This window comes from Populus euphratica, unplaced genomic scaffold, assembly GCF_000495115.2.
Source record: "Populus euphratica unplaced genomic scaffold, PopEup_1.0 scaffold4.1, whole genome shotgun sequence".
NCBI classification, from domain to species: domain Eukaryota; kingdom Viridiplantae; phylum Streptophyta; class Magnoliopsida; order Malpighiales; family Salicaceae; genus Populus; species Populus euphratica.
Genome location: NW_011499859.1, coordinates 1,348,057 through 1,374,203, shown reverse-complemented (window position 1 = coordinate 1,374,203; position 26,147 = coordinate 1,348,057). Strand labels below are relative to the sequence as shown.

At 32.8% G+C, this 26,147-nt stretch overlaps 5 protein-coding genes across 8 annotated transcripts; 2 read left to right on the top strand and 3 right to left on the bottom strand.

Moving 5' to 3' along the window:
• The first annotated feature begins 3,132 nt into the window (after positions 1-3,132).
• LOC105124274 (1-acyl-sn-glycerol-3-phosphate acyltransferase) lies at positions 3,133-4,870 on the top strand. 4 transcript variants are annotated; one of them, XM_011024216.1, is made up of 4 exons: positions 3,135-3,624; positions 4,155-4,195; positions 4,297-4,491; positions 4,576-4,870. In XM_011024216.1, exons 1-3 carry the CDS (start codon positions 3,252-3,254, stop codon positions 4,489-4,491), a joined length of 609 nt encoding a protein of 202 aa, XP_011022518.1. In that variant the 5' UTR covers positions 3,135-3,251; the 3' UTR covers positions 4,576-4,870. The 4 variants fall into 4 exon arrangements, with proteins under 4 accessions (XP_011022520.1, XP_011022521.1, XP_011022518.1 ...); XM_011024217.1 differs by having other exon boundaries at positions 3,145-3,624; positions 4,178-4,195; positions 4,301-4,491; XM_011024218.1 differs by lacking the exon at positions 4,576-4,870 and having other exon boundaries at positions 3,133-3,624; positions 4,301-4,462.
• Positions 4,871-4,992: 122 nt separating this feature from the next.
• Positions 4,993-6,966, bottom strand: LOC105124276 (probable WRKY transcription factor 41). The gene is made up of 3 exons (XM_011024220.1): positions 6,281-6,966; positions 6,046-6,174; positions 4,993-5,766 (listed from the first exon to the last, which is right to left on the bottom strand). The coding sequence occupies exons 1-3, from the start codon at positions 6,601-6,603 to the stop codon at positions 5,190-5,192; spliced, it is 1,029 nt and encodes a 342-aa protein (XP_011022522.1). The 5' UTR covers positions 6,604-6,966; the 3' UTR covers positions 4,993-5,189.
• A 4,744-nt stretch (positions 6,967-11,710) lies between these two features.
• Positions 11,711-12,441, top strand: LOC105124273 (uncharacterized). The gene is made up of 2 exons (XM_011024215.1): positions 11,711-12,123; positions 12,231-12,441. Exons 1-2 carry the CDS (start codon positions 11,791-11,793, stop codon positions 12,234-12,236), a joined length of 339 nt encoding a protein of 112 aa, XP_011022517.1. The 5' UTR covers positions 11,711-11,790; the 3' UTR covers positions 12,237-12,441.
• Positions 12,442-17,437: 4,996 nt separating this feature from the next.
• LOC105124272 (uncharacterized) lies at positions 17,438-18,357 on the bottom strand. The gene is made up of 3 exons (XM_011024214.1): positions 18,246-18,357; positions 17,982-18,129; positions 17,438-17,884 (listed from the first exon to the last, which is right to left on the bottom strand). The coding sequence occupies exons 1-3, from the start codon at positions 18,320-18,322 to the stop codon at positions 17,819-17,821; spliced, it is 291 nt and encodes a 96-aa protein (XP_011022516.1). The 5' UTR covers positions 18,323-18,357; the 3' UTR covers positions 17,438-17,818.
• A 5,503-nt stretch (positions 18,358-23,860) lies between these two features.
• On the bottom strand, positions 23,861-25,521 carry LOC105124432 (probable inactive receptor kinase At3g08680). Its single transcript, XM_011024453.1, has 2 exons — positions 25,037-25,521; positions 23,861-24,429 (listed from the first exon to the last, which is right to left on the bottom strand). The coding sequence occupies exons 1-2, from the start codon at positions 25,473-25,475 to the stop codon at positions 23,861-23,863; spliced, it is 1,008 nt and encodes a 335-aa protein (XP_011022755.1). The 5' UTR covers positions 25,476-25,521.
• Between the last annotated feature and the right edge of the window lie 626 nt (positions 25,522-26,147).

Genomic DNA, 26,147 nt, shown 5'->3' with positions numbered 1-26,147 from the left:
TTTTTTTTTTTGTTTACTTTCTATAAGATCATCTTGACCTCATGACGTGGGTCATGAGTTTTATAGGTTAGTCCATGTCAAAGTTTTTGAAATTTATTTTTTAACTCTGAGTTGATTAATAATTGAATTTCATAATTTATTTTAATTTTCTTTTATGAGGTTATTTAGGTCTCTTGATCTGAGTTGTGGATTTGATAGGTTAACCTGAGATGGCCCGGATCTATCCAATACATTGTCATTTCAATATTATGTTTTAAGAAATATATTGTCTTAGCTTTTTATGGTCATTTCAATATTATGTTTTAAGAAATATGTTGTCTTAGCTTTTTGTGAATCAAATTATATTTTTACTAGTTATCTAAATTGTTTTTAAATTCATCATGTTATATTAAATTAATCTCCATACAGTTTATTTTTTTCACTAGAAAAATATTAATTATGCCTGTGTATTTCTTTTGTATATTCAAAAAAGTTTAATCTAAGTAAATCTAGTTCTCACCTAAATGTATTTATTTTACTGTAACAGTTTCTGTCATCAAACATTTTCCATAGCTTATATTTCCGAGTTTATTTATTCACTTATTTCTGCAACAACTTGATGTATCTTAACGACATGAAAAGCCAGCAGCCAGAAGTGAAAAACCAACAATTTCAAACAATTACTTTATACTTGGTAAAGGCAATAATTTTTTTTTCATCCTCTTTTAATGAGAATGAAGGCATGATATTCGAGAATACATTATTCATTGGATATGAAAAGTCATAATTTTCCAGATTTGTCTGAATTAAGACTGCTATTTATAATTGTTTTCGTTAATAATTATTTAAGAGAATTTGAAGTCCGATTCAGCCATGCAAGGAATATTGATGATGTTTATCATGTTTTGCACCAGAAATACTATTAAAGAGTCTTCTGAAAATTTCCATGCACTCACTTTTCCCCCTTTTTTTTTTATTTTTTATTTATCGGTGTTTTGAATCGGATTTGATATCCAAGTGATTTGATTTCTGAAGAAAAATGTATATTTTTTAATTTAATCTCCTTTATTTTTTATTTAGAAAAAACACGATTTTTTATTAGAAATATCTAAAAAAATATAAACTTTTTATAATTATTAAAAAAAAATTAATAAAAAAAATATAAAAAACATGAGTCAATTATTTTTGTGAGCCGACATGAGAAAACATCTAAGAGATTTAAAATAAAAAATATTTTATTCTTATTAAATATTAATAAGAAACCTTTAAAAATATTATATTTATTAGATTAATATATAATTATTTATAAAATAATTGTTAATATTAACATAAAAGCTCTAATATTATTGAAAATTATGGCATAATTGAATAATTTTTAAATATCATTTATTAAAATGTATTTACAACAAATTTTAGTGTATATTAAAAAAAAAAGAACTTAGGGGCCATTTAACAAAAAAAAATAATAATAATCAGCGTGCTTAGGCCTGAAAAGATAAGCCTACGCCCCTGGCCTAAATGAAAAGCCTTGACACGCACAAGCCTAGGAAGTTAGGCTTGCACGCTTATGTTTTTTTTTTTTTTTTGATTTATGTAGGGTGTCCGGGCCAGTTTACGCGCACCACGATTAATCCCCACGGTCCATTGAACATCCTGCACGCTTACGTTTTTTAAATGGGTGAGTGACACTTTGTCGCCACCCCTATTTTTTAAAAATAGAACGCGCACCACGATTAATCCCCACGGTCCATTGAACATCCTGCACGCTTACGTTTTTTAAATGGGTGAGTGACACTTTGTCGCCACCCCTATTTTTTAAAAATAGAATGCAGGACGCTTTCTTATTTTATTTTTTATCTCCAGTTTATTTTATATTTTAAAAATATTTTATTTATTTTATATTTTACTTTAAATTAATATTTTTTAATATTTTTAAATAATTTTGATGTGTTAATGTCAAAAATAATTTTTAAAAAATAAAAAATTATTATTTTAATATATTTTTAATTAAAAAATATTTTTAAAAACAACCACAATTATTCTTCAAAACACATCCATAATTCAAATATAATTCAAATTACAACCTCTAAATTCTTGGACTGTTGTAATTCAAATCTCAACTTTTCTTGAACTAAAAATACCTAAATACTACAATAAAATTATTTATAACTTAAAAATACATTTAATCAATTTAAAATTTATAAATTAAACTGAATCAAAATAAAATTAACAACTCACAATCTACTTTTTTATTATATTTTTAAATGTTAAAACAACCTCCGATAAACTCTTATTTTTTTAAAAGAATTATTAAGATCAATATTATTATTTTTATGATCAAAATATGGCTGATGATACTTTTTCTTTGATTTGTATTTTTAATGATTTTTTATCTCTTCTCTCCACATTGAGGGACTAAAATATAATAAAAATAAAGTTTAATATTAAATTGTAAAAACTTAAAAGAAAAGGAATCAAATATACATAAATTAAAACCTTAGGGGCTATTTTGATTTTTTTCCCATGCCTTTTGAATAATGTAAATGAAAAGTGCTTGTTTTATGTTAATTTTGTTCATTTTTCTTTCAATTATTTTTTAACAATAACATAAATCTTTATTTGTAAATTTCATTTTTAATTTAATATTGAAACATTTATAACCATATCAGATATACTCCAGCATGCAAATCAAAGTTGATTCCAACATATAAAACCATGTTAGTCTAAATTATAAGAATTATATTCAAAAGAAATAAAATTTATTCGAGTGTAAAAAAAATCAAGGATCAAAAAGAAAATATAAGAATTATATTCAAAAGAAATAAAATTCATTGAGTGTAAAAAAAATCAAGGATAAAAAAAAAAAATTTGGTTATTAATAATGAAATGTGAGAGAATAAATATTAAAAGCTTGTTTTAGTTTATTGTATAGGTTAATATAAAAATAGACCATAAATCAATGAGAATTTCTTCCCTTTTTTTTATGAATTTACCAATCCAAGTACAAATAACTTAGAACTTAAAATAAAATAATAATAATAATAATAAAAGAAGTAAGTTGCAAAATAGGCGTAATTCCAGGTCCAAGCCCCTTGCAATGATGCCTCCAAGAAGGGGCCAGATAATCTGATTTAGGTTCATAACACTTTAGGAGGCCCAGAAGTCTATGATGTTTTTCAACAGAATATAAACTCTTTAGCAGAAGCTAGATTCAGTTCACCTCCGTCTCTGACTCCTAATCCACAACGGCAAAACTAAGATTCTCTCTTGACATGATGATCAGTTTTTCGCAACCTGTTTGCAGAGTACCGAGTTCACTAATCCCTGTTTCCTATGTGGGTTCTTCTTATTTCTTGCAAAATCGCCCAAAAGACCCATGTAGAGTGGGCAAAGATTTCTACTTCACAGAAAAAACAAGACTTGGTGGTTGCAAGAGGAAAAGGAGGGTAGTTTGTGGTGTTGGTTTGATGTTTCCAGTTGATCCATGGGCACCTAACATTGACTCACAGAGCATTGCCTCACAGCTGTTTGCATTCTCTTTGTTTCCTTACATTGGTTTCTTGTACTTCATTACCAAATCCAAGACTGCTCCTAAGCTCACTCTCTTTGGTTTCTACTTCTTGCTTGCCTTTGTTGGGGCTACCAGTGAGTTTCTTTGGCCATATTTGTGCTTGCAGTTTTCTTGTTTGTTATTTTGATGCTTGAAATTATTGAATTGAGGAATGTGGTGGATTTTGAAGTTTTAAGAATTTTCAGTTAATTTGTTGGATTAATGTAGAAATTAGTAAAAAATGGAACTGTCTGGAGATACCCTTTTCCTCTCTTTATTAAAATACGCCCTGTTGTGTTCTCATATGGCCGAGGACTGGAAGTGTTTGTGAATGGGGGATTAAGGGCAACAGCCAAACAGGTTCCGTTAAAAAGAAGAGATCTTTTCATGCAATGGACATTGTATTTGTGCCATTAATGAGATATAATATCGTATTGTAGGATCAAAACTTGGGGATTAACTTAATATGTTGATGAATAATATTGGTGGATTTTTAAACATTGTTCCTTTTGCATGAAATTTTTCCTGATTAAGTTTATAATTTTTGTTTTACCATTTTTCGGATGTCTTCTGTTGTCAGACAGCTTGTTTTATCTATACTGACTTTCTTCCTAATGGTTCTTTGGTTGCTCCACATCTGCTGAGCAGTCCCAGCAGGAATTTATGGTAACTTCTCCCACTGCATAGGATTTAATTTGAACATCAGTCAGCTTTATTATTCATGCCTTCCCTGACTTTCTTTTGGGACTTGTGTTTGCATGGTTGAGGCAGCAAAGGTGCACTATGGGACTTCCTTGTCTAATGTGGATTGGTTGCATGGAGGAGCTGAGTCACTTCTCACCCTAACCAACTTATTCATTGTCTTGGGGCTAAGACAAGCTATTAGGAATGAAAATGCCCCCGAAAAAAGTTCATCAGATCCTGTTTCAGAAATCGAAGAGGAAAACAAACCTTCTGTCTAGGTAATTTATTCAATCACGATATCTCCTTCTTCACTTTGCAAACATCGCTTAGTGATCTTTTCTACTTCCATGCTCTTACTCCAGATGGATGTTCGAATGGTCCATACTTATGCAGTCCTTGTTACTTATGCTCTGCTTCTGGTCAGCCACAAGTACCTGTGCATTAAGGCTTCATTCCAGCCGAGTGCTGGAGATACTGGATCATTGTCAAAACTGTTACAAGGAGTCATAAGTACTCAGCATAGCGTTTTGTACATCGTGTATTTTTCTTGTAAGGAACCGTCTTGATCTGCGGTCCATTTTCTTACAAGAATGGTTTGTACATTTTCCTGTGCTGTCTCTGCGTGTTCGTTAAATTTATTCTTGTTTGCGATGCTTCCAAGTGTTTTTCCTTGTTTTCTTTTTTGGTCCTAGAAGTCAACATGCAGTGGCCTCTAATCTACTGCTGAATATTGTCTTTCGAGGTTATATAAGCATATGTTATGTTAATGGAAGTTTTAGTTAGTAGCAATACAATTACTGATATTATTTATAGGAACTTCAAAATTTTCCAATGCTGCCATAGCTAATCCTATTTTACGTGCATCCCTTCCTCATTTATAGTACAAGCTAGGTTCTACAGGCGCAACCAGCCAGAGTGTTGGATTGCACAAAAATGCAGCACTTTCGCATTTCTTATTTCCAGTGTCTGCATGAAATTATGAGAAAAAGCCAGGTGTGTCGAACGGAAAGTTGGGGTCTAATTCCACTTGATCAAGTGAGAAATCCAAGTTCACAATTGGAGAATTGGTCGCTGACGTGTTGGCTGAGATTATCTCAGTGAAATCCGATTCCAGATGCTGCAAATTATGTGCTCCTCCAAAATTGTTCATCTGGAATGGTGAAACTGAGTAGTGAGTTGGTTCAGGTGTAGCTGGAGATATAAACGACGGAGAATAACTGCTCGCATTCTTTGAGCATCCGTATGCAGAGGGAAAAGAGAAGGGAGATACCATCTCTTTATTGTCCAAGTCCTCAGTAATAACCTTTAGGCTATTTTGGAAGTTATAGAGGGCTTGCTGTGACTGCTGTTGTTGATAGTTGTTATTGGTATTCTTTTGTTTCTTTTCTTGTTTTTCTGGTGATGATGGTGATGGAATCGATTGGTTTCCATGAGCGCAGGTGTGGGTTCCTCGGTATGTGATCTCAAATATGGTGGGATCTTCATCTGATCTCTGCACTTGCTTTGTAGCCCAGCAGTTCTGAGTATTTCTGTAGGTGCACCTGTAATAGCTTCTGCACATGTAACGATCTCTTATTAGATGTCTAAACTATATATAGCAAGATGAGATGACTGTTCAAACATATAATTTTTTGTATAATTGAAGTGTTGAGTGCCTGGTTGGTGACACATATTTTCAATGTTATCAAGCCCTTGCTGTGAGAAACTAGTGACACGAGTCAGTTTCAAGTTCTTTTACTCGTGCTCTTAGTTATTGTTCAGCCGTACAGTATCCAGTCACAAGTGGTGGCATTTGTAACTTTCCAAGAAAGAAAAGATAAAGGACTAGTCACCTGGGATATTTTGCTCCTAAAATATCTTTCTGCCCATATTTTCTCCAGCTATAGCCATCATCATGAGGACCCTCAAGCCCATTCTCAGGACTGACTCTAACATGATCTGTCCATCTGGGTGTGGTCTTTCTGCAATCCAAATCGGAAAACATTTTACAAGAAGCATTAGAACAACTGAAATGGACGTAATCTTCAAGCAACATGCAAGAGTTGTAACAGTAAACCACAAGTTCACCTCTTCTTTGAGGCCTCATTATAACCCTGATTATCCTTAACACCCCCATCGAACTCGTCACTTCGTGAGCTTCCATTAATGGATATGGGGGACTCTGGAACACCAGCGGAGACTCCAACACTCTGTGGCTGTCCCATTGACCCACCCCAGTTGAGAATCAAGAGAGCCCTCTCATAAGAAGCTAGTATCCTCTGTAATAACTCGTCCCTACCTTCAACTGACGATGTTGCATTCAAATGAGCTCTTAATTGTTTTGCTAGTTCCATACCTTGGACTAGCTCAGCAATCAAAGTCTGTTGCTCCCAGCACCAACCACTCTCCATTTTGTATACCTCCCTTAAAAGTTACCACAAGCAACACAATTATGCCTCTTGCTAGCTCTAAAATGCTAAAACTTGTTGTCCAGCAAAACAATATTAGCACATTTTCTACACTTGTAGCATTTGGTTACTTAGAAGTAAAAACTTTCCTCCAGCAGGAAAAGTAAGAAGAGCAGATGATTCTGGAATGACCAAGATGGTATAGAGCTAGAAGCTAAAAACATAGAAGTAGCCAGAAGTAGAATTAAATTTTTCTGTGTATTGGTGCAAAGAGATAAATATGTATCTGTAAATGAGTGAAGCTTGAGCAGAAGAAGCTTTGTATTTAAAGAGAAAAGCGGAGGTTTGGAATATGAAGGAGGATGAGAAAAACTGAAGGGAGAGAGAGGCATATATAGATTGGAAGGTAGAAAGGTTGAAGTTTGACTGAGAAAACGAGTTTTTCAGCTTAGACCAGTCTCTGGTCATACGAGGAAACAGAAAAGAGAGAGTGTGTGTGCGTAAAATAGTATGTGGAGGTCCAAGTGCTGACCAATTCTACCCTTCAAACACTTCGAAGAAAAGGGTCTCTTTACTTTCCATTGGCTTGTGGCTTTGTGCTTTAGGGAATGAATGAATGAATGATTGAAGTGTAGACTCAGTTAGAAACTACCAAAAGTCAAAGTCCAAAGCTTCGAGGGAAGAGTGGACAAAGAATTTTCAACCCCATTCCGCGTCATCTGTTTAAAAAGTACTGGAGATCCCGAGAGCTGTGTGTATATATGTATATATATTCTCTCCAAAACTAAAATTTAAGTTGTTTTTTTAGCTGTTGGTTTAGCTGTTCTTTCTGTTTGATATTGTGATATGTAATGTTTCTTCATGTATCCATCTAAAAGTATATACTTGTAATTGTCATTAAATCACGATCTGCAGAAAAATGGATCAGAGTAAAAACTCTAACCCTACTTCTCTGCATTACTGAGAGAATAGTTTTCTAGATTTTGCACAGGAGCAACAATAAAATTATTGCTTAGAGAGAAAAGAAAAGCATGATACTATATTTAACAAAATGTTTACTTATAACTACTAAACTTCCATGTGGGCTTCGATTAGAGAGATTAATTCGTTTACAAATTGGCATTAGGTCTAATCCAGCGAAGCATTGGTGGATTAGAAAAGGGGGGATAAGCTTAAACAGTGTATTATTTTTTCTCTTGTCCATGTGCCTTTCCTGTGAACGCGTTTTTGGTGGAAACTAATAAAATGCACTATCCAAAGACTCCATGGCCCCAAGATGTTTTCTGATTGCCAAGAAGAGATCAGCATCGTTAAATTATAAATCAATCCTTCTGATTTATCAAAATAAATTAATAACTCCCTCTACTGTAAGAAATCATTTAATATTTCACTGGCTGTTAAATGGCTGACAGGTTTGAGAAAAAACCCCAAAACTACCTCTTAATTCTTGGATAACTATCGACTGAAACCAGTTGTTAATGTAGAGTGCTTGAAATATAAGGGATTAATTGTAATATTGTAATATTACAAGGAGTTAGTTGCACAATTTGTAAGAATTAAGGACTGCATGATAACTCTTACTAAAAGTTTCAGCAGCCTTCTTCTTCCTTGGGCTGCTGCTGTTCAGGATCAGATCACCACCCCTGCAGCCTCAAAACCACTCCACATCATCATCAGATCAATTATTTTCGTCTTCCAAACAATGCTGCAATAGTGAAAAAATATTTTAAAGCTCAAATTAAACATAAAAGTTTAACATTTTCAAGCTTTAAAACATGTAAATTAACTAGTTTTTAGGTACAAGTTTAATATTAATGAACTCTTGAAGATGAAGAGCTTAATTTGATTGTGGTTTTTCCTTTGGTGGTGAATAGATGATTAAGAGCTTATAACATCTCTCTTTTCTCTCTCTTTATTTTTCTTTGTTGAGTTGTTGCTGTGATATAGAGCAAAGAGAAGAGGTAGGAAGAAGAAGCAGAGGGAAAGGAAGGAGAAACGAAAACAGAGAGGTGAAGGAGATAAGGAGAGAAAATGATAAAAAAAATATATTTGTGTTTCGTATTTTTTATTTGAAAAATATATTAAAATAATATATATATATATGTATATCATAAAAAACACAAAAAATTATATGTTTTTTTCACGAAAAATACACTTAAACAAAAATCATTAAACTTCCAAACACTCACATGTGTTTTTGAAAAACAAACCAATAGAATGATAAGTCAACCTAGTGAAAAAAATAAAATAAAAGTTAATAATAAATCAGTATCTATATTTTTTTAAAATGAATTATTTAGTCCCTTTATTATGAAAAATAATTAAATAATTTTTTGTTGTTTCGTCAATAATTGGTCCCTTGTCAAGCTGTATGCATTCGAATCACGGTAGGCTTGTCCAAGACAGGCTTTTTTTTTCGAATGGGTAATGGCCGAACTATAGATATGAGTGACTCCACCTTTTGTTAAAAAAAAACAAGAAAAAAGAAAAAATGCACCAATCTTTATATATCTCACTAGAAAATTTTTGAATAGATATTTATCAATGGAATATTTTTAGTGATAAAATTTATTAGCAATTTACTAATAAAAATATATTTTTAATATTTTTATTTTTATTCATTAATTTTTTTTATAGTGCTTATGGGTTGAGTTAATTTTTTTTTTAAATTGAATAAAACTATTTAAATAATAAGAAAGTTAATTTAAGTTAATTTGATTCGTTCTTAATTGAGAATATAGGATTGAGATAATTATGCAAAAAAAAATAATTATGAAGTTTAGAATCCAATAACCAAATGTCACAAAATAAAAGTAAAAAAAATTCAAAATAAATATATCAAAGAAAAAATTCAAGTTAACCCATGTTAACTTTATTAACTCACAAAACAGGATATAAGATTGAGATTAAAAAAATAGATTTTAAAAAAAACATAGAAAATTTAAAAAAAACATAGAAAAAAAGACTAAAGTTAAATCAATAAAAAAACAACGAAAAAAGCCAAAATCAACACGTGCTAACTTGAACCCAAGATAACCCTGCATAAAAGAAAGTAAAAAAATTACAAAGTTTAAAAATTAATAATTTAATATCAAATAATAAAATTAAAAAATAAAACTTGAGTAAACTTAAATTAACTCAACTAACCTGCTATTAAAGATACAAGATAGGGATAACCCCCAAAAAAAGAAAAAGAAATCACAAAGCTCATATGTCATAATATTTCAATGTTAAATGATGAAAATAATAAAAATAATAATTTTGAAAAAAGACTTAAAAAAATATTGAACTTAAACTGAATTAATTTTTGAAATTAATGAACTAAGACATGAAACCGAAATTACCTTGTAGAAGATAGACATGAAAAAATTATGAATTTTTTTTAATTATAACAAATTGAAAATCAAAACAAATAAAAACAAAAACAATAAGGACTAAATCTTGTACAAAAAATAATTGAAAGAAAATAATTAGAGATAAAATTAAAAAACAAAATAAATCAAGAAATGGATAAAAAAAAGCAATAAAAAAATAAGAATCATAATTTAAAAAAATAAATAAAATGCTAAAGAACAAGATTGAAAAACAAAGCAAGCAAAAGAAAAAAAATTAAAAAATAAAGATACAATTAAATAAAAAATTAAATGAAATAAAATACCAAGAAATAAAATTAAAAAAAATTCTAAAAAGCATTAAGATGAAATAAATATAAATTAAAAAAATCAGATTTAAAATAAATACAAATTAAAGGATATATCTAAATTTTTAAAAGAGAAAAGAGAAAAGAAAAAAAGAAAAAGGCTCAACCATTACCAAACCCTCTTAAAATGGACACACAAGCCACTAGCTTCTCCTCCATTGGAAGAGTCATATGGCATGGTGATCAGCTATTTTGGTCATCGAAAGACTCCCTATGTGCTTCTAGAATGGAGTGGAGAACGATTACGCACTGACTTATATATATATATATATATATATATATATTAGTATTTTAACTTACTAAACAACCCCTACAGGCATCAGGATATTACAAAAAAAAAAAAAAATCATACCGCAGAGATGAAAAAGCCCTCCCAAATCAGCTTTAGATTTTTTTATTCTAAAGTTAAATTTGTCATTTAACTGTAAAAAAAAAAACTTGAGAAAACTAAAAAACTCCTTTCTTCCAATTCATTTTTTCTTAATTCGTAAGTACCAGCATCTATTTACTGTGCAAATAAAATGGAAAAGATAAAACAAAAATTCGTAGATAAAAGGCCTAAATTTTTTACTCTTAATTTTATTGTGCAAAAATATAAACTGACTAAATTGTTCCTAAATTTTTTACTCTTAATTTTTCACTATTCTGCATATAAATAGTGGCAGCTCTACAGTTTTCTTTAGTTCTTGTTAATAATCATAGGCTGGTTATGAAAAACCTCTGCTTGAACTTAGGATCAGAGCGAAACACAATAACTTGTGCGTTTTGGACTCTGGAGACTATGTTTTCCATGGCTTGATTTTTTTTTTATTGAACTCAAATGATTCAAAGTCGAATAAAATCGTGATAGGTAATATCTAAATCGAAATAAAAAAAAATAATTCAGCTTGAATAATTGGTATATTTATATTAGATCAAGGCTACAGTAGATTTTAATTTTACAATTAATTGGTATGGTGAGAGCTCCACTAAGCGAGTCCAGTAATCAAAAAGCCTAGACTAGTCTAGGGCTTCTCACATGGGATCCGAACAGGGCTTCATGCTAAGCTTGTCACTTCTCTGAAAAGATTATTTCCTTTGCTTCTGGTGTGACTATGCACTTAGTGGACATTCAAGGGCAGAGTTTTCTAGCTAGCGTTGAGCTTAGATTCCAGATTTCCGTCCTCGATGCAATAAATTTGTCTGATTGGGAACAATACTGCCATATGGACGTGAGATTAACCAAAACATAGATATGGAATTTATTCATCAAGAAATGGGCATAAAAGTGGCAATGCTCTGCATTTTCTAACCACAGAAAGAATATGTGCTGTCCATACTCCATAATGCAAAAGCAGATTCAAAGCAGCGTAAAGTGAAAGAATCCCACTCACTCCATGCCTATATATACGTGCTTCAGAATTGCCTTCTAGCACCAAGCAGACAGAAAGAGAGCCTCAAGAGAAGTCTTACGCTGCTAAAACCAACAAGCCCTCTTTGACCAACTTGCAATGGCCTCGTGTCAGTGCTCCAAACCCGTTGAGCATCCATGCAACCAAGACCAGAATAACCACTCATCGAGCCAAAAGGTAGGGAAACAGGCTGAAGCTGGAATCGTCAAGACCGGCACTCACAGCTCAAGCCAAACCCATTCCCCTGGAAGAACTAATGGCATGACCCCTGCCCCGGCATGCAATGCAAGGACTAACAAGAGAGGTGAGCGCAAGAAGGGTCTGCTCCAAAGGATCAAGGATGGCATCTCAGGCCATAGTAATGAAGGCGGCAGCAGCAGCAGCAGCAGCAGCGAGAGCGAGAGCGATGATGAGAAATGTGGTAAACGAAAGGCAAGTACTGTTCCTATGGTTTGTTAACAAATATATATTGGCACTCACGCATGAGACCGCACGGCCATGCATACTAAACATGTATAAGTTTCTTTGATACTCTGCAGAATTGATGGGCGTAGCTACGGGAGATCAAATCAGATATTGATGGTTTCCCCATATCTACAAGGAAATAAAGAGATGCCATATGGGATATGGTGATTACTTTAGAAAAGAATAAAGTGGCTTCACGTACGATAATCACGATGTAATCTTATACTACTATTATTATATGAATAAAAGGACAAATCATGGTTAAATATGTGGGCTTGCGTCTAATAATCAATCTGAGCACAGTTGCTTGATCTATGACCAGAAGAATATTCCGCCCGTACCAAGATAGCATAAGCATAGAATAAAATGAAGCGTTGAGTTTTTTTTTAATGGTCGCAAAGAAGAGATTTTGCAACAAATGCACCACAACACTTGGCTAGCTAGAAGTTCTATTAATGGCCAAACAACGTGGTTCTTACAACAATTTATGCATATTCACTGACCCCTCTGAGCAAGCACATGTTTTCTCATCCAACGGCAAATAAACAAGCAGTGGCACAATTTTGGCCTTCATTAGTGTTAATAAAATTTATCCTCTAGCATACAAATAACTATAGATATCTTGGGATAATTAAAATCTAGACCAGCCCTGTTTCCACCAATCCTAAGCCTAAGCCAGCAGGATATAGTTCAAGATCAGGATCAAACTAGAAGCCATGCCCACGTCTGTATGAGAAATGGCCGACCCCACGATCAAGTCCATGGAATTGTCTAAATCGGTAGAAAGGCATCTAACCATTTTTGTTCTTTGATTGGGAGCTAGAGAGGAATAAATATTGCTCTAGAAGGTCGAGATAAGTAGTGTTCCTAGCTATGGCAGCAGCAATTGAGAGAGAGATCGATTATAATAATGAAAATAAATAAAACAATCACTTCTTTTCATCCCAGTTGAATTTCAAGCGGTCTTGTTGAGTCGTCAATGATTACTTAGTTTCAAGTTAGAAATAGGTCCAAAGTTAGAAATAGGTCCAAATGACTTTTGAAGTGGGCGAGAGTTATAAAACAGATTACAAATCTATAATTTGGCTGCAATTATTTTGTTCCTTAAATTAGTTATATCTGGGATTTACATTTAGGTCAAACTTTGAATGAAAAATGCTTTTTACATGATAGATGCGACAAATGACTGGTTGAACATAAAAATAATAATTGCTGCATGCTTGTATGATTTATTTGTAAATATAGCATTGCTATTTTCGAAGTTGTGTTGGTATTTATGTTCGATTGCTACGGCCCTTAGCCAAGAAATTATAAGATTTGATGGAAACTCATTCATGATACAAACTGGATCTTACCCTGTCCGATCCAACAATTAAATACCCAAGTTATAAAACCTAAAGCAACGAGGATGAAGACACCACCATTGCCAGTGGGAGAGAATTGAGGAGCTTTTCTTCATCCTATCAGCCCGGCACAGAATACTGGGCCAGATCTAGAAACTGTAGACATGATTCAGCTCAAGTCACAATCTGTTCTCAGCTTCATTATTTGAGACCTTAGTTAATACTATATTAACCAAAGAAGGCATCAACAGCTTCTGTTAAGGAAGACGCCCTAGGTTAGAAGTGAATTTAGACAACTAACCATACAAGACAAAACCAAACAACTGCATCGAATTTAAACTATCTTTATATCATTTAGTATATGTTCGGATTCTCTAAAGGACACAGAAATATTAGTTTACACGCCACAAAATTTGGTTCCCGTCAACATTTTCTGTGCAATTTGGATATGGGACCATCTATTCCCTTCTCAGGTCCAATAAAAGGTGGAAACTGTATTCTCTCTGTAAGGGAGATAAATAATCACAAGGAATCCCACTTGCCCCATGCCTATTTATTTATACGTTTCTGCATTGACATGAAGTGCCAGCAACAACCAAGAAGGCTAAATAAAATATTCATACCTTGATGACAAAACTCTCGACAATATTATAATTTGGGTCCGAGGCATGTGTGCCTCTAATGTCTTCGTTTCCCCCCTTCTTATTTCTCTATTTTTTACTTGGGAAAAACTATTAAATATATATAATTATCAATTGATAATATGAAATTGTAAAAAAAAACTTCACATAAAAAATATCAAGATTTCCATGGTCTCATGTGAAATTGGATCTATAAGCTAGAAGTTTCTAAAAAACTAAGTTCCTCAGAGGACAAGAGACTTTTTTATGTTAAATTTCACACTTATGAAGAAGAAGAATATAAGATATAGAAAAAAAAAGGTTATAATATGTTGTGTGTTAGGATATTGACATGCACGACAAGATAAAAAGTAAGGAATAAGATAAAATGAAAAATGAGACACATAAAAATTTATATGGTTTGGCCAAGTAAGTTATATCCACAAGCAACTATAGAAAGATTTTACTAAGTAATGTAGGAATTACAACCTCTCTCAAATAATAGAAAAACAACTAAGAATTTCTCTATTATTAGGAGAAAACACTTCACTTACTCTCTCACAAATATCTCATAATTTGTTACGATTACTCTCTCTTCACTCTCCTCTTCTTCTCTCTATCTTGGTGTGTAAAATAAACTTGGAGGCATTGCCTATTTATAGGCAAGTATGAGGGACAAAGACCATAAATTATGACACTAATTATGCCACAAGTTATGCTAACAACTCATCTTCACTTATACTCCACCAATTATGCCAACAACTCCACCAATTATATCAACAACTCATCTCCAATTATACCAATAACTCCACTCATTTTTGTCTTACACCGATTAATTAAGTGGTGGCTTTACATAGCGTGTGTATCTGGGTTTAGCCTTTGTCTGGCTCTATTCAAAGTTGGTCTCTGCTTGGTGAGACCGAGACCTAGTATATTTATACACCTAACTTAGAATTTCTTTATGAATAAAGAAATCATGTCATTCATCACCTAAGATGGTTCATTAATCGCCGAGAGCTACTATAAGTTTTATGCCTAATATATGATTAAATGAGAAGTTAGTGTACTAGTATGATTGAGTTTATTTTTTTTTTTAGATTAACGTGGGTGTTCGGGCCAGCTTGCGCGCACCACGACTAATCCCACGGGCCCTGAAGTTAACGACCATGTAAGCCTCCAGTGGCCATCATATGAGCAACCAAGGATTCGAACCTGAGACCACAGAGGGAGCAAACCCCTTAGTCCCAAGTCTTTACCAGTTGACCACCACCTAGATGGTTGTATGATTGAGTTTATTTATTTCATTGGTAGGTGTACTAGAAGGGTAACTATTGGTGATGGAACATGATGTCTCCTGCAAATCTTGTGTGTGCAAGATATAAAAAGTAATTGCTATATGTTAAATTATCAAATAATAATTCATAAAAAAGTATATAGAGGTGCCTGACATGTAGCTTTATTTGTTAAGAGAGAGAGAAAAAAAGAAAGAAAATGGATTGGTTGCTAGTTGGGTGACCCGTGAGGTTAGGTAGCTCAAAAATAAGGCGACCACGTTGGTTATCCTAGCTCGGGTGACCTCATTAGTCAGTCTTTTAAACCACCTAGTGAGTTTGGTTGCTTGAACTAACCTACGCGACTAGAAAAGCTTGATTTTTTTTTAAAAATATTTGGTTTATTAGGAAACTCTTCTATACAATATTAACAAAAAAAAGCTTAAAAGATTAGGGGATTTTACTGTATCCATTTCTTACAAAACATTATTCATTAGAATAGTGCTTTGTTTTTTTTTTTGTCCAATCAATGCTCTTTTTTTTTCACTCTTTAATAGTAGATTTATTTTTTAAAAGATTTTACTTTACACTTTCTCACAAAACACTATTAAAATAATGCCTTGTTTTTTTGATATTTTTTTCATTAATATTTTTTAATTTTATTCTTCAATATTATATTTATTTTTAGAGGATTTTATTGTACTCCAAAACATCATTTATTGGAATAATGCTTTGTTTGTTTGTTTTTTTCATTTGATTTTTTTCAATCAATTTCTTTTTCTTCAACTCCATCCTTCAATGTTAGATTTGATTTTTATTGGATTATCTCAATCTCACGAAAAGGATTGTGAGTTTGGCAGGTTAATCAAATCGACTAATTTTTTTTCTTAATTGATTTTTTTCTAATTCCATCATTTAATATTGGGTCAATTGATAATTAAATTTTATGATTAATTTTAATTTATTTTTTATTAGATTATCTTAACATCATGCACCAGCATTAATGATTAACAAGTTGATTTAAATTAACTCGTATTATTTTTTATACTTTTTAATTAATTCTTTTCAATTCAATATTAAATTAATTAATAATTAAACTTCATCAATAATTAAGATATATTTCTAATAAAATATACCTTGAAATATTGACGGAGTTTTCAATAGAAAATGAACAATAAAATCTAGTTTTTTTGTGTGTGAATATATTGTCGGTAATATCATTGACAAAGCAGGTTGCCAAAGGGATCAACGACCAAAATAAAAATCCAAACGAGCATCTTGATGATGACATGTTTCTATCAACAATTCTGTCGGTATCGTAATTGCCGACAAAAGTTTTTTTATGAAATATTCCATCGTCTTTTTTCAATTTTCTGATGGTAATATATGATACTGTGAATTTCCGCGTTTCTACTGTTATATTTGTAATTCTACATTAAACGAATCAATTTTTAAAGGCTAGTTGGGTAGGTACCAGGGAGGAAAGATTCCGCCCCTTGGAGAGCTAAAATAGGTCAATGAAAAACACACATTTGCTACCGGCAGGGTGATTCAAGAACAAGATAGAATTTGAAGCCTAAATGACTGGAGGGCATTGGCCATTAACAAGTACTGGAGTAGAAAATTGAGTCCAAGTGGAGACACTGGTGCTGAAGCCAATTACCAAACATGTGATAGCAGTACCATATATATGACTGTTGTGTCAGCTGGCTTTCCCTTCAACTTAGTTGAAAGTTGGAGCCATTGTCAAGTATGCTTGCCTTTTCCTTTACAGACAAAGGGAGAGGGAGAGGGAGACCCAACCCCCCCTAGCTACTCTACATATGAATATATAGTGATTTGTATACCTGTCCTATCCCATCCAACGTGCGTTATAGGAGCCAGCCTGCCTTTTTGTCACTCACATTTGTTTGTATGTTGCAGGGAGGCAAAGATAATTTTGAGGGTCTTGCGGTAGGACAACTTCAAGTCTTCAATGCAAATACATGAATCCCCAGTATCAGTAAAATCAAGATTAAATTGAAGTACTTTTGAAGCACATAATAGCAAGTTTTTCCTGCATTCATTTTTATATCACTGATCTTCCAAGACTTAATACATTATATATAGATCCCAATACTTGCAGTGCTACTGCCTGGTCATCATTAATGAAGATGTCCCATCTAGCTAACGAGAAAACAGGATTCCTGAGATAACATCCTGCTATCACTTAACACATATCTCTCTGGTATTCACCAGTGTTATTATTAGATATATATATATATATATGATTATAATCATTTTTTTTAGGTTTTTGAGATCATAAGTAATCCCAGAGAAAATATCTCAACCTCCATGTACACGAATGAGTTTATAAACTCATGTGACACCAAATCTACCACAGCTCTTTCCTGGGTAGTGGATACCCTAGCTCCTAGCTTCTTTATAATCAATTAGGAAATTCTTGATTCTTCTCCACAACTCTCACCCCATTAGTAGATCTAAGCGCATTTGCCTGTTTTGAGTAGAGAAAAACAAACAAGAGCGAAAATGAGAAGCGAGTGCTTTGGAAAAATACTCATTAAACAAACCACATGTTGCATAAAAGTCACCTGGTCTTCAGTGATTTCTACTGCAAAACCATCGACAATGATCAAAGATATTGTCTTCTTGTAGCTGCCATGCTCAAGGGTGTTTGCCAATAACTCATCATGCTTCCTGCTCAGATACATGTCGAGCTCATATGCTCCTCTCTTTGTCCTGTGATACACCAACGAGAAAAAGTTTAATGTTAGATAGCTAGCTCGAGATCCAAAGAATGATACAATGCAGCTTATAATTAACATTTTCTAACTAATAATGTCATTATGACTGACCGATCATTTCGAATGCGCTCATATTCAGGATCATAGTCCATGAAAACAAAATATCTCTCTCTTTCTTTACCCCCCATTTCCTCTGCTTTCTTTGATCATATGATGCCTTTCAGCGATCCATCCCTGGTAGCTACTTATAAAGAGTTTCCGGGGCTTACTTTGGAGTCAAAAGAAAGGTTCACCTTTTTTTCTTATTGTGACGAAAAAATATTTACCAGAGGATAAAATAACAGTAGTGATTTCTTAGTCCTTCTAGCCTTAAATATTTTTTATCTAGCAGTAATTTTTTTTTTTTAGATTAACATGAGTGTTCGGACTAGCTTGCGCGTACCACGACTAATTCCACAGGCCCTGAAGTTAACGATCATGTAAGTCTCTAGTGGCCATCATATGAGCAATCAAGAACTCGAACCTAAAATTATAAAAAGAGCAAACCTCTTAATCTCAAATCCTTATCATTCTTCCTTTTTGTGAGCAACTAAGAACTCGAACCTGAAATTACAAAAAGAACAAACCTCTTAATCTCAAATCCTTATCTTTCTTCCTTTTTGTTTTAAGCTTGAATGATTCAACAGGATTTGAAGATTCTGAAATGATAACGTGACCCTACCTGCTCTAGTGCTAGATAATAATGCTTAATTAACATCTTGACTAAGGAAGCACCGTCATGTGATTCGCTTCTGAAGTTCCCGTCTAGGGTTAGTGGCAGCAGTCAAAAAAAAAAAAAAAAGACTTGTGGAAGACAAGTGATCAATTCATGCTACTTTAATTAACTACTCTAATAATTTAATCAATTATATTTACTCTAATGAACAACTCTAGAGGGGCTGATCAATCATAAATTATATGCTCTCCGCCTCGTCAAATGGGATTTAACTCCGACTGCCAGGTGACGAGGACGTCTTTTCTCATGAGTTTTTTTAACTTGTTTTACTATATAAAGGGCTTGTCTTCATCAAATTAAGAAGGTTGGATATAATATTGATACACACAGTCGCGTCTGTGAACTGATATCTCTTGGTATACATGGGAGAGATAATATATGGTGAACGCGAGAAAAGAGAAAGGGCGTGGCACATTGTGTTCCATCCGAGCTGTTGGTTGTTTCATCGAAATAGCAGCAATTTGGCTGATACTCACGACAAGTGTGACCTTTTAATTATACGGTTGACAGAGGCACTGATCAGGATACATGCATGCACCAAAAATTCAAAAGAAAAGGTGATACGAGACTGATACCTATAAAGAGAAGCATACGGCCATTTAATCTTCTCTTTCATTTACCAATCATTTTTTACAAGGGAGCGGAGATCGATCCAGCAGTCAAGACCCGATCATCCAGTCAAATAAATATTTTTCACCACATGGGTGCCCATTATATCCACATACATCATGCCACTGCTCAAACCTAGATAGATCATGTTTTTCTAATCAATCCTTCTGTTTGTTGTTAATGACACTAGGATGCCCTACTATTTTTGAAGCTACAATGATGCCCCCCTCTTTGAATATTGAATTTTTTTGGTTTGTGTGGGGAATTATCACACACGTATACTGTATACGAGTTTAAAAGAAAAGATGAGGAAAAAATAAGACAGAAAGAAGGGTAGAGAAGATGAGGTTTCTTTTAGTTTCAGAAACAATTTGATGATCATGGATGATGCATCGGGACTTCTGAGAAATTTAGGGTTAGAGGTTTCTTTTAGTTTCAGAAACAATTTGATGATCATGGATGATGCATCGGGACTTCTGAGAAATTTAGGGTTAGAGGTTTCTTTTAGTTTCAGAAACAATTTGATGATCATGGATGATGCATCGGGACTTCTGAGAAATTTAGGGTTAGAGTTGAAGGGAAACATTTCTACATTTAGAGGGATTAAACTAATTTATAGGATCCTCAGCCCTCTTCAAACTCTTCAAACCCATCTTATTTCCTTACCGGAAAAAAAAACAACAGGAAAAGAAAAAACAAATACCAAATCAAAAGAATTGCACAGCTCATTAACTTTCCATGATCTTTTCGATGTTCCATTGAACTCGAAAGGGTCGGGTTCCCTTTGGAGCAAATATTACAAGGATGGGGTACTTACATCAATTTCAGTTTGTAATTGTATGCTTCATGCTCTTGGGATCAAAAGAAAATCCATCCTTAATATTGTCCTGACTACATATGAATTGCGTTAGCTTAAACACCTCCATTTTCAAGAAGTCAAAAAAAGAAAAAAAAAACAAAGAAAAAAACACCCAACCTAGACCACGTAATAAGCTAGCTAAGAAGTAAAAAAAACAAAAAAAAAACGGATAGGATATTTTAGAATTACCGAAACTCTTTTTCCAGTTTTAATTTTGTAGTTTCAATTGTATTCAATTTTATCTTGTAAAATACAAAAAAATAAAAAATACTCATAATGTTAAATATTAATTTAGATGAAAACTAACTATTTGACTCATATTTTATTATAGGTTAGATAAATGTTTTGGTCAAATTTATCCTATACATGCATTTAATTAAATAAAAATAAATCAAGAATTATTCATATCAATAAATATAAAAACAATACTAACATGTATATCCTACTCTCTTCGCTAATGGTTGAGTAATTTATTTTTTATTGTAAAATAATAAATATTATCAATGTGTTTTTTTGATTTTGAATAAAAAATATAAATGTGAATTAGAGAACTAATGATTATATATAATAAAATAAAATAAAGATCATATGCATTAACAAAAATATATAAAATATCAATTTAATTTTTAACATGATAAAAAAATTAAATAATATTATAATTGCTAAAATGAAATATCATTATTTTGATATAATAAGTTTTCTTAAAAAAACTTTAATGAAAAAAATATAAAAAAACAAAGATGATAATATAAAAAGTGGTATAAATAGTTGAAGTGCGTATAGTGATAAATATTAAAAAAATAAAAATTAATAACTTTTTAAAAATATATAAAAAAAACTATTTTTTCTATGTATAATATAAATATAATTTCATTGGACAATCGTTTGCATTGACGGCGTTGTATGGTTTGCTTTGAAATATAACTCTCCGTTTATCATTTTTTCCCCTCAAGGAAAGGTACAGTGATCCCTACGAGTAGGTACATATTCCATGTTAAGCCTGCAGAGATATGTGGTGGGCCACCACCATTTGAACCTCCACGTGTCAAAAAGATATGGTTGGAAGGTAGGGGACGACCGCTGGAGACACAGAATATGCTGGGTATGAAAAAGTGTGGGAGTATGTGTGCAGTTTTGGTTGGTAAATAAAATAAAGGCTCTGAGAGAAGAGGAGACAGTTCTGTCAGCTCGGTTGTTTCGTATTTGACAGCTGTCAGTCACATGGGGTCCGCTGACTTTAATGAGGCTCTCGTCAGTGGAAGAATCCACACAAGAAAAGCTGCAGCGCAGAGACCTAGCAACACTGAACCAATGGGAGTGTGATTCTCTGCCTGCTACTCATGCTATTCTGCTTTCAACTTGCCACCTCTCAGGGCCCACAATGCTGTCAATGTCATTGCCCCCCGACCTGATTTCATCACTAAATACTGTTTTTGAAAGCTATGTTTAGTTTGTATGGTATATATAAAAGGTTAAGATTTACAGACGAAGTATTAGAATGGTAAAAAATAATTAAAAGATAAAATATTAAGGATTTTTGAAGGGTGACAATAAAAATCAAATCAAGTCTTAAATTAAATTGAATATAATTATAAAAAATTAAATAATTTATATTTATGGTCTAAAATAAAATGGCAGAGGATGAAAAGAGAGAGGATATAATATTGTTAAATTATATAAAAAAAAAGGAGGTAAGGGAACAAAACTAAAAGAAAAGCCCCCCCTCCCTCCCCAAAGTTGAAACTTCACTCAAAAATTAAAATTTAACCTCCATTAAAGATTCTCCCAAACATGAGTAAAGGTGTGAAAAATTACAAGGGTGAGTTTTCACCCCTTCACTCTAGCAAGAACAAATTGGAAAGATTGAGTCATTGGATCACATGATCTTAACATGGGATTCAATGATAGATTTCACAGATAGATTATGAAAATCTTAATGCTCAAGATCACTCATAGTTGAATTATTTGTCATCTTTTAAAGAGATTTGTGAGATACCATCTCGTGCATGGAAATTTGGAAAAAGAAAGAGGAGAAAAACAAGAAACAATGAAAGAAAAAGAAATAAGGAAAGGGCATTCCTTCGATTCAGTATCTACGGATGACAAAAGAGAATTCCTACAATTGGAGAGACAAAATTATGTCTAAGCAAACTATGCAGATTTTGTCATCTTTAACAGTTGATGATCGATCTGATTTAGAGTAGACAACTATTGAATGTACCGACCAGAAAGCAAGTTGATTAATTTTTATTATTAAGGTTTTGTCTTCTCTAGCCATTTAGCTTTTCTATATATATATATTGTATTGTGTTGTATTGTACTATCGTATTTGACGTATTCCTTTGTCTTTGGTTTTGTATCAGCGCTAACTTGCAAATTCCTTTTTTATTATATTATGTGTCTCATCTTCTATCCAACAGAAAATGTTTGTTATTTTAGCTTAGACAGTGATTTTATTTTATTTTTGTAATTTTATTATGAGCATGTATATATGTAAAACACAATTTTATTTTATTTTCTTACATATTCATCAAACATATGTAGAAGTAAAGTAGACATTATATAAAGATTAAAAATATACTTCAGAAGTTAGAATTACAAGCAAACTACATTAATAACATAACCTGGTCACTTGTTGTAGTAAGAACAACGCCTAAAATAAGGAAACAAGTATGTGAATACTGATTAAAATCTACAAATAATATCTAGTCAATCCTTTTCTTTTATATGTAATATCGATTTTGGGAACAATAGAGAGTATCTTTAATCATAATAGCCGGCAGAGTCGTAGCAATAACAGACAGTGATGCATGAAAACAAGTTAGGGTTTTTGTCTCAGATTCTCACAAATGAAATCTTTTTTTAAAAAAAACTCAGATTCTCACAAATGAAATCTTTTTTTTTTTAAGGTTACAAGCCTCTTCTTCTTCTTTTTTATCTCGTTTTCCTTTGTGAATTGCATGTATAATGTGTAGTCTTCTTGTTTTAGGCATTGAACAAGAGACAAGGGGTCAGTTTCCTAAATCCATAAACAAAGAAAGTAAAATGTGAGCCCATTTGCAAGAGATTTGATTTGAATAACAATTTATGAAATAATTATCTAATTTAATAATTTAAATTATTAGATTAGATTTTAAAATATAATTCATGTTATTTTCTTATGTAAATCTTTTAGATTCTAAACTCATATAATTTTATATTACCTTGTATTTATTTTTTCAAATAAATAGAGATAATACATTTTAAATTTATAATTATTTAATTATTAAAATTTTAAAATCATATAAAAAATTATCATAATTTAATAATTTAAATTATTAAATAAAATTTTAAATATATTTTATATTATTTTCTAAATCGATAAAGACATCCTCTGCCACCTTAAGTCGTAACAATCAACGAGTCTGCTTGCATTAATCGAACCTCATAGAAAAAACAAAAAAAAAAACATTTGTTTCCTTTAAAACATTACACGTATTCGATCTATTTAATCAAAAGTACATCTCCAAGACGCCTCAAGGTCTGTTCTATTGGAGGCCTAGCTTCCGGCACCTTGTCTGCACATTTCAATGCAATATCCAAAACAAGCAAAGCTTGCTTCCTTTCTTTGCCATCCACAATAAATTCAAAAAACTCGATATCACCTTTCTTTATCTCTTCCATTCTTTCCATTCCGCAATTACTGAAATCGCTAACTCTTGGCCCTCCTAACATGTCCAGCAATAGTATACCAAAGTTGAGAATATCACTTTTCTGACTCAATTTGTTGGTGTAAGGACTTTCAGGCGAGGGGGGCGGCTTTCTTTGCCAAGTATCGGAAACTTCCTCCAGTTCTCCAGCCAGCTGAGTGAGCCCGTAATCGGACAAGCGGGCGGTGAAGTTAACAGTTATCATGACATTTGAGGATTTTATGTTCCCATGCACGTTCATCAGCGTGTTCTTTTCATACGGAGGGTATTGTGTGTGAATAAATGTTATTGCTTGTGCAATGTCAAGAGCTATTCTTAGCCTTTGATTCCAATCCAAGGCAGTGTGACCGCATTCCCTTCCACCTCAATTAGTCAACAAATAGGGCATAAAAATAGATTCAGTTCACAAATATTTCACTCTTCAAGCATCAAGTCCAATTTTTCAGAAGGAATTTTTATCCTAGGCAATTCAAAAATAGCCTGAGTCTTTTGAAGTTTGAACCGAAGTAATTATCTCTTTCAAATTAATAAAACAAAATTTTATATAAAATCTCAGTATTATACATGAACTAATGCATGTGGCATGATCGTAACTCTTCGTCTGAGGGGGACAATATACAATATCATTTTGCATCAAATTAAATGCTATCTTCATTCTAGCAGTAAAATTTTTCTTCATGATTTTTTTTTCTTTTGTAAAGTCTTAACTATCGTATTTCATAATGTTCTGTTGATGTTGTTTTAAAAAAAATCCCATTTCTATCAAATTAAGATAAATGAAGATTATTCTAAAAAAAAAAGAAGAAAAGAAAAGGAAAATTCCCATGAAATTTATCACTATCATGGTGTGGCTTAACTTTCTCTTATAATCACCCTGACATGATCACTTTAGGCATCAAGCAATCATTACGCATTGAAAAACCAATTTGAAAAGAAAAAGGAATAATTGTAAAGGTGTTTGTAAACTCACCAGCGAGCAAGTCAGCAAGGCTTCCCATGGGGAAATAATCACAGACAATAAACTTGATCCTCTTTGTGTATAAGTAAGCAATGACAGGGACAAGATATTCACACCTCTTGCTCGCCTGAGCTAACCTCTCGATTGTCTTACCAAACTCACGCCTCCTAACACGCAATGCCCGAAACCTCTTCAGTGCATAAACCTTGCCTCGTAACAAAACCACCTTTTCAGTCATCCCTAAAGGGCTCTCTCCCATGACACCAACAGAAGCCCTTAAGGTCTCCCTTAAGCTCAGGCGGGACACACTTTCTCCACAAAAAAGCAAAGGCCGATCATCCATGAACCCTACTAGGCAATCTTCAGAATCTAGCATCGACGTCCCTGATTTGCTTTCATTATCTCCTTGTTTAGGGCTCTTTTTGGGCTTGGTAAAGGCTCTCGATAACATTCTTTTGAGTCTTCGAGGGGTTTGTGAAGAAAATGTGTGGTTTGCTTTGGTTTAAGCTGATTTCTCTTCCGACTAGTTTGACAATATTGGTTCTTTTTATAGAAAATATCGAGTCTAGGGTGCTGGCACTTTGTTTTCTTTTTATGTTCCAAAAATTGAATCTTCAGGAAAATTCTTCAATAAGTTCTGATTCGTTAAACCGGCTTTGGGGAGAACATTATAGAATCTTGTCACTAATATTTTGATTGGCTATGATGGCTTTGGGGACATCTTTATAATTTGATTGGTGTGGACTTGTATCGAGTGCAGCTAGATCCATGGAGTCTTTGCCTATCACTGAATTCATTACGGGCTGGAAATTAAAAAAATATTTGCACGACCGTCCGATCTGAGAGTGGAGGGGCCAAGGAGCAGCTAGGATTCGAGGAGGATCGGATCAACTGGGTGTTTCTGCAAAGCATGACATGTAAATGAACCACTGGCAAAACAGGACATGCTCAGATCCCATTAATTGGGCTTTCCAAAACTTTTTTAGAAGGCCCAAGCCTGGTTATACACTTTTTTAAATTGGGAAATGAACCCAACTTTCCTTCTTCTTTTTCTCCTAGTTTGGCCCAGTTAATCCATTAAGATTTACGGCCGTATTTAAAAAAAAAAAGATAATGATTAGAA